At 44.7% G+C, this 8,939-nt stretch overlaps 1 protein-coding gene across 1 annotated transcript; it reads right to left on the bottom strand.

The window, feature by feature from the left end:
• LOC109728378 lies at positions 4,435-5,072 on the bottom strand. Its single transcript, XM_020258770.1, has 2 exons — positions 4,671-5,072; positions 4,435-4,584 (listed from the first exon to the last, which is right to left on the bottom strand). Exons 1-2 carry the CDS (start codon positions 5,070-5,072, stop codon positions 4,435-4,437), a joined length of 552 nt encoding a protein of 183 aa, XP_020114359.1.

Genomic DNA, 8,939 nt, shown 5'->3' with positions numbered 1-8,939 from the left:
TTAACTCTTTTTCTCCTACCTTCTCTTTGCTTTTTTTCTTTTTTTTTTGTTTTGCAAAAAAAGATATGGATGACCCCTCTCTCTTTTCCTCTTTTAACAATAGGTAAGTCTCATCATTTTTTTAATCTAACTCAAAATGTCATGAAAAAATTTATAGGGTACACTTTAGAGTAAGCAAAGAAAACAACACTCCATCCCTTTTCCTTTAATCCCTTTTCCTTTAATGCCTTTTTCTTGCTCCCGAAGCAACCAAATCACTTGAGAGGTTGCGACCTCGGCTTCAGCGGCAATGGCAACAGGCAAGATGGTGTTGATGGTGCAGGCGGCGGCGGTTCGATTGGCATTGGGCTTGGGCTTAGTAGCTCGGGCGGCGATGGCAGCGGATGCGGCTCGGGCGCCGTCGGGCAACTTGGGCGGTGGATGCTGTGGCAACGGCGGCTTCAGCAGAGTTGGGCGACGTCGGCGGGTACGGCAGCGGACAGCGCCGGGTTGGGCTGACTCCGGGCGGCGTTGGGCGTCGTCGACGGTGGATGCGGCAGCGGACGTGGTGGATGCGGCAGCGGGCGGCGTTGGGCGTCGTCGACAATAGTCGGGGCAGCAGCGGCGGTAGATGCGGTAGCGGCGGTGGCAGATGCGGTGGATGCGGCCTCGGGCAGCGACGGCGATGGGCAACGTGGCGGCGGACGCGGTGGATGCAGCGAGTACGTCAACGGACAGGGAAGGGAGGAGGAGGAGCACAGTTCTTCTTCTTTCTTTTTTTTTTAATTTTATTTTTTATATATATTCTTCTTTTTTTTGTTTAATCCTTATCTACTTTGTTTCTCTGGTACCCTCTACCTTTCTTCTACATTCTCTTTATTCTATCTCTCATTTTTTTTTTTTAAGCAAGCAAACTGTGGATTGTGTGCGATATGGAAGACCTCCTTTCCTGCAGCATTGTTCGCCGATTCTCTGTACGATACTCCCTTGCAATATGGAAGACCTCCCTTCCTGCAGCGTTGTTCGCCGATTCTCTGTGCGATCCTCCCTATTTATTTTTAACTCTCCTCCTGCAGCATTGTTCGCCGATTCTCTGTTTGATCCTCTCTATTTATTTTTAACTTTTTTTCTTCTACCTTCTTTTGCTCTTTCTTTTGCTCTCTTATTTTTTTTTATTTTGTTTTGCAAATCGAAGATGTGGATGACCCCTCTTTCTTTACCTCTCTTTTTTTCTCTCTGTTAAAAGAGATCTTGGATCTCTCTCCCTTTCATTCTCTCTCTTTATATATATATTTATTATTTTTATTTTGCTGTTTGGAAAGAGAGAGAAGGGGATATTGATGCAACTTTGAAAATTTCTTCGTCAAACCTTGGGAAGGACAACCTTGAGAAGGAACTATATCTTGGGAAGGACAACCTTGGGAAGGAACTATATCTTGACCAAGATCCTCCATTTAGACTAAGATCCTCCATTTGAAAGTAAAAAAGTGCAGATAGACGTGGAAGCCTGAAAAATTGCCACGTACACCTTAAAGAACTGTCAAATTATGTATTTGTAATTATTTTTATTTTGCTGTTTGGAAAGAGAGAGAAGGGGATATTGATGCAACTTTGAAAATTTCTTCGTCAAACCTTGGGAAGGACAACCTTGAGAAGGAACTATATCTTGGGAAGGACAACCTTGGGAAGGAACTATATCTTGACCAAGATCCTCCATTTAGACTAAGATCCTCCATTTGAAAGTAAAAAAGTGCAGATAGACGTGGAAGCCTGAAAAATTGCCACGTACACCTTAAAGAACTGTCAAATTATGTATTTGTAAGGATAGTTATTTTCCATCTTATTCTTATTCTTAAATCACGTACCCTTACATATTCTTTTTTTTTTTTTTTTTGAGGGGAAGGTAGCATGCTACCGCTTCATTCAGAAAGAGATTGAATTTAGCATCGGTGAGAAGCAGCTAGGCTTCAGAGAAAAAAAAAGAAAAAAAAAACTAACTAGACACAGTAATCCTTCCACATAATAACGGTAGAGCGAAGATCCATCAACACCTGTCTGACCGTGAGCTTTCTGTTGTCGAAAATTCTTTCTGTTTCGTTCTAACCAAATGGCCCACCATGCAGCAAGTAAGGTAGCTGCCTCCTTTCTTCCTACAACTCCCCGTTTATCACTACACTCACTCCAAAGACTGTCTATAGTCGTACATGCCCTTAGGAAGCTCTTATTTGGCAATAAGCATCCCAACAGCATGCGAGTAATATAGCAATTAATGAAAAGATGATCAACAGTCTCAGTTTCATCGAGACACAGGGGGCACATGGTCGGACCCGACCATCCCCTCTTCGAAAGATTGTCCTTAGTCAGTACTTTCTTCCTCAAAACTAACCACCCGAAGATTTTCACTTTAAGCGGAGTTTTACTTCTCCAAAGTTTCACAAACTTCATCTCAGATACACCACCCTTGTGAATAAATTTGTACAGCGATTTAACCATGAAGATTCCTGAATCGCACCATCTCCATTTAGCTTTATCCTCCAGTTCAAAAAGGTAGAAGGTGTTAACTAGTTCCTTCAGCGCCAAGATTGAAACGTCATCTGCGGTGGAGTATGCCCTAAACCCTTGTAGAATCCTTTGCCATCTCCATCCGTCCGTGCCAACAAACTCCTGCACACGTTGGTTTTTCGAAACTATGTCATTGAATATATGTGGGAACATCGATTGAAGAGATATTTGTGCACACCATCTATCCTTCCAAAAGCTCACAGAATTGCCATCCCCTATTGTGTAGGAGACCCCGCACCGAAATATCTCACTAGTTGACATGACGCTCTGCCACCACTGGGAAAACGGTTTAAATGAGATCCCTTCCCTCAGCGGTGTCCTCCTCGTATAGTACACCCCTCTTAAGAAATTTCTCTAGAGAGTATTCTTGTATGAAAGGAATCTCCACCACCATTTAGCTAGTAATGCCACATTCATTGTCTCTAGATCCAGGACCCCAAGACCACCCTTCTTTTTGCTCCGACAAACCGTCTTCCACTGAACCAAACATTGACCCCCAGTAACAGTGCTCCTTCCTCTCCAGAAGAATGCCCTCTGAAGTGCTTCAATTCGTTTAATAACCCATTTTGGTGCTCTGAAGATAGAAAAGAAGTAGAGAGGCAGGTTGGAGATTACCGAGTTGACCAAAACTAGCCTGCCCTCTGTGGAAAGGAGTTTTGCTTGCCATCCCTCTATTCTTCGTTCAATCCTGTTGATAATTGGCCACCAGTCTGATTTGCATAATCGTCTGTTCGATAGTGGAAGTCCCAGATACCTTGTGGGAAAAGCCCCCACTTTACACCCTAAAATTTCAGCCAATCTTTCTCCCTGTTGTATGGTTCTATCCAAATAGAAAAGTTCAGACTTGCTCCTGTTGATTTTCAATCTCGAGGCCTGCTCAAAGATGTGCCATACAAAACGGAGGTTCCTCACTTGTCTTTTCTTCGCCTCAGAGAAAAAGATGGTATCGTCAGCGTACTGAATAAAAGCAACTTTGGTGTCGTTATTAGGTCCCACCCCCCTGAACATGCCGTTACTAATAGCTTTACTCATCACTCTCGCAAGACCTTCCGCAACTAATAGAAAAAGATAAGGTGAGAGGGGATCGCCCTGGCGTAGTCCCCTCTTGGTTTTAATCCATTTAGTCGGTATGCCGTTAATAAGTACGACGACTTTCGCTTTAGCAATACATTGCTCAATCCAACTGCACCAGATAGGCGGGCCCCCGAGCCACGTCAAAATCTTCATAAGAAAGCCCCAACTCACTCTGTCGTACGCTTTCTCGAAGTCTGCCTTTAGCCTAACACTCTCAACACCTATTTTTGAACACCAGTTAACCACTTCACTAGCGGTTGCACACGAATTTAAGATCGATCGGCCTTCGAGAAAAGCCGTTTGTGAGTGAGAAATTACGCCATGTAGTGCACCTTCTAACCTATTAGCAAGCACTTTTGAAATAATTTTTTGAACTCCGTTAATCAAACTAATAGGCCGAAAATCGTTAGCTGTCTTCACCCCTTTCTTTTTCGGGATAAGGCAGATGTAAGAATAGTCAAGGGGGGCGGAGTTTAGAGACCCCCGAAACAAATCACTGAAAATATTGAACAAGTCTTCCTTGAGTGTGTCCCAGAACGCTTGAAAAAATCTAAGGTTAAAACCGTCCGGACCCGGTGCTTTATCTCCTCTAAGTTGGAAAGTCGCTTGTCTTATCTCTTCCATGGAGAACGGCAGAGTGAGGGTACTATGGTTTAATAGGGGTTTATCGGAGAATAGCCCGCTCCAATCGCTAGTTGACCGTGTATCGCCTTCTACTGGTGCAAACAGCCCTTTAAAATGTAAATAGAAATAATCCCTTAAATCCTCCTCCCTCTGAAGTGTCTTGCCATCGTCTTCAATTATTCCAATGGTGTTCTCTCATCGTCTCCCATTAGCCATAGCGTGAAAGAACTTTGTATTTCCGTCGCCCTCTTTGAGCCAGTGTTGCCTTTCGCGCGTCTTCCACAATATTTCCTCGTCAAGGATTACTTTTGACAATTGCCGCTTGAACTGATTCCGTCTCTCCACCTGTTGATCCATTAGGGGCTGGTGTTCTTCCAAGATATCGAGTTTTTGAATCTCTTCTGATAGTTCATTCTTCGTCCTCGATATACCATAGAAATGTACCTTGCACCACTCCTTAATTCTTTTACGGTATGTCTTAGTTTGGCGGCGAAGGTAAGCGCACTGGGTCCGTTGAGATTAAGTTCCTCCCACCATACAGGCACCTGAGAATGAAAGTCTTCATGCGTTAACCATACTTTCTCAAATCTGAACAACCGACTAGTTCTCTTATTCGCTGTTGACAGAACAATTGGAGCATGATCTGAGGTGATTCGCGGTAAAGCAATCTCCTTTGAAAGCGGGAAGGAATGATCCCACTTAGTGGAAATGATAAACCGATCCGACTTGGCCAGGGTAGGACACAGCTGCATGTTTGACCACGTGAAGCTCTGATTACCCAGTGGGATGTCGATTAGCTCTAGAGAATTTAGCAAATCTGTAAACAGCGTCATAAGTCTAGTACTCCAACTTCGCCCCCTTCTCTCGTTTTGATCTTTAGTGAGATTGAAATCACCACACAAAATCCACCTTCCGTTGCAAACACTTTTGAGTGTAGATAGCTCGAAGTCAGTCTTTCCTTCCCATGCTGGAGGGCCATACACATTAGTTAAGAAGAACGAGCACTTGCTGGCAAAGTGTTCTAAGCGAACCGTCAGTGAGTATTTTCCTACCACCACCTCAGTACATGAGAAATCACGTGAGTTCCAACAAGTAACAATTCCACCAGACGCGCCTTCCGATTTAATAAAATGACATCTATCAAAATACGCCCCCACGAACGACCGGAGAAAGGAACGGGAAATAGCATCAACCTTAGTTTCTTGCAGACAAATAACAGACTTCTTGACCTTCGAACAGACAGACTTCACGACACACCTCTTACCCATGTCATTAAGACCCCTAACATTCCAACTACAGACTTGAAACATTGAAACAGAAAAAAACGACCGATACAAGAACACCCAATCCAGGAACTAGATGGAAGCTACCCTTACATATTCTTATTTATGGACAGTTATATAAGGTAGTTAATATAGTTTAGAGATGTCAATGGATATGGATACCCAAAATTTTATCCGAATTCGAACTTGAATGAAACGGATATATTCGATGCTAAATGGATATCGATTTGGATATGGATATCAAAAATAGAAACCCAACGGATATAGATTCGGATATGGATTTTGACTATACCCGACCCGAACCCGAACCCGAACCCGACCTAAACCCGAATTTATTTGTATTATATATATATAGAGTCCAGCTATGGTGCTTGTAAAAGCACCAAGCATTTGGTACTTGTAAGTTTTTTACCGTTAGATCTACTCCTCGGATCATTTTCAACCATTAGATTATACTATTCAACCAACCACCTACTCAACCCTAGGGGGTCCACATCATCCTAACCACATATCTCTTAATCCAATGGTTAAAAATTTACAAGCACTAATAACTTGGTACTTTTAAAAGCATAGGAGCTCAATTATATATATATATATATATATATATAAATTTGATGTTATATTTGAATTTGTATTTTAAAAATTTAGATTTAATATAATGTAATATCCTTGTTTGTTATGTTGAGTTGGTAAAGGGTAGACTTGACTTTTGAGTGTGGATAAGGATGCCACACCTACTCCTTCATGCTTATCATGGTAATTAGCTGAGGTGTGCACTTTCTAACTTTCTCTCTCTCGTGCTCTTGAGTTGTGCAAGGTGGAGCTAAGGGGAATAGCCGCGGAGCTCGGATTCGACGTCGACGTCGCGCCTCGGAGCCGTTCGAGGATACGGTCGCAGTCGTAGCATCGCGAGGAGTCCGGGCGAGGGTGTGGTTTCGCCGTTCTCGACGTCGCGCCGGGGTGGACTTAGCATTCAAGGTGGGTTTATCATTGGAATCCTACTCCTATAGTATTGTTGGTCGACATGTATCGTTAATATTACAAGTTGTTATTGTTTGGCTCAAATTCATGAGTAGATATATTTTAGACATATAAACTGAATTGGAAGCATGTTATTAGTTGTTATTAATCATGCATGTGGGACTTGGATAAAGCATAGGAGAAAACCAGCGTTCGGGACTTGGCATATGTTGAACTACCTGATTTAGCCCTAGGGGCCGTTGTATTTTTATACTGTTGCAGTATCCTCATAGTGAGTATCCCAGGTAGTTCAGATTTCAGTTACGCTCGTGCTAGGATGCCGAGCCGATTTTTATAGTAGTGTTTATAGTGTTTCGGATTAGTGGGTGCCGTAGTGGTTGACGGCGGACCCGGATTTGATCGTTCCAATATCCGATTGTGCCGATGGCACGTGACTAGGGGTTGGTAGTGCTGTTAGACCTGTTTTCTTGACTTTAGCCTGTGAGAGCCTGATTGAGCTCGACAGATATACGCTTGCATATTCGGTTGGGTCGCGCCCACGAGTGCCGCTCCTGAGTTTGGCTTTGTGCTTTCGCGTTGATGTTACTGACTAGTTTTGCTATCGACGGACTGTTTTGCGTGGAGGTAGCGTAGCTTAAACAGGCGGGACAGGTGCGTTCACAGTCTCCGGGACGGCTGTGTTCACAGTCTCTATTGAGATTGGGTCAGATTTGACAGTTACTACAGTTGGATAGTGTAGTGGCAGGTAGCTGTAGATTTTTTTCCACCTTTAACTACTAGTTTGTTTCTGACTGTAGTCTTAGTGGGTGGACCGATGATGTTGAGGGCAGTACTCACTGAGGATTACTTATTTTTGCAGTAGTTCTCACGCCCAGTTGTTACCACTGTTTTGTAGAGCCACTGGTTTCAGTTGCTGCGCCTTCCGAGGCTGATCGAGGCAAGGGCGTCGCGAGTTAGAGCCCTACCCGACGAGTTGCTGAGATAGAGGATCTACCACTGCAGGTAGTTCCGGTTTATTTTGTTGAGTTCATGTACATACAGTTGTTATAACTCGCTGGAGCGAGTACCTTTGTATAGCGTTTTGTTGTATGTATGTGAGACTTGTTTTATTCTACCTGTTTGGTTTCTTTACAGCTCTATACTACTGGTTGTAGTATTGTATATTTTCAGTTACCGATACGCTTCGTATACAGGAAAAATTCTTTGTATTCGGCGGATTTGTCGACGTGCTCGGAAATTGTGTAATCCGGGGCGTGACAGATTAAGTTGGTATCAGAGCTCAGCATTAGGTCGTTGGGACCTAGAAAACTTAAGTTTGTCAAATCTTAGGACGGCAAGACGCGAGAAGCGTAATTTATTGTGAAAGTCAATGATTAATTGTTCTAATTCCTCCTTGAGTGGGGTGAGTGATTGAAGGAGTGCCTGTTTTGGTCTGAGAAATTATGTTTGCTGCAGACAATATAATTTTGGAGAAAAACAGGGACCGCCTTCCAGACTTTAGTTGATTAGGTTGAGAGTGTTTATGTTTCATCTGATCCCGATCTGTTCCTTTCAGTTATGTATCGTCGCCGAGGTCGACCGTCGTTACGGGAGCGTACCCAGTTGTCGCAGGATCGTGCGGGACCTTCCGAGATGCCTGAGCATGCGGAGCCGAGTGCCCAACGGGAGCAGAGTGTTCGACCGGAGACGAGTACATCCCCGGACTTGAGTGCACAGTTAGCCGCCCTGACAGAGGTGACGAGGCGGCAGGGGGAGTTGTTGGAGAGAATGTGCGAGAGGCTAGCTTCGGCCCAGAGTTCAGCACCGAGGGCACCAGAGTCGTCTGTTCTACCTCCGACTACCCTAGTGACAGCACCAGCTGCAGCAGTCCCTCCGCCAACAGCAGTTCCAGTAGCGCCGGTTGTGCCTGCTAGGGAGCCAGTACAGTTGATAGAGGCCGAGCAGGAGCGGTGGACGGAGAGGTTGGCTCATTTCCGCCGTTTTGATCCATCGATTTTCGATGGCAGTTGCACTGAGGCCTGGGTTGTTGAGGGATGGGTCAGTGCGATGGAGAGGTTATTTGAGGATCTGTTCATTCCTGAGGGGGAGCAGGTGTCTTTGGGAGTCCATTGCTTTGCAGGTGATGCCCACGTCTGGTGGAGGAGAGTGAGGAGAGAGCAGGGACTGGTAGCGTTGCAGTTGAGATGGGATGAGTTCTGTGGAATGCTGTTTGGGATGTTCTTTCCCAACAGTGTGAAACAGAAGCTCGAGGAAGATTTGAAGAGGATTCAGCAGGGGGATCGTCCAGTGCAGGAGTACATTCGGGAGTTTACTCGACTCCTGAACTATGTGCCATTTGTGGCCAGGGACGAGGCACACGGGGTCTATCTGTTTGAGCAGGGGCTGTGACCCGACATCTTCAGGTTGGGGCGGACGCAGAGGTCGAGGACTCTGGAT

The sequence above is a fragment of the Ananas comosus genome, linkage group 23 (assembly GCF_001540865.1).
Source record: "Ananas comosus cultivar F153 linkage group 23, ASM154086v1, whole genome shotgun sequence".
NCBI lineage: Eukaryota > Viridiplantae > Streptophyta > Magnoliopsida > Poales > Bromeliaceae > Ananas > Ananas comosus.
This window is presented reverse-complemented; position numbering and strand designations above follow the sequence as displayed.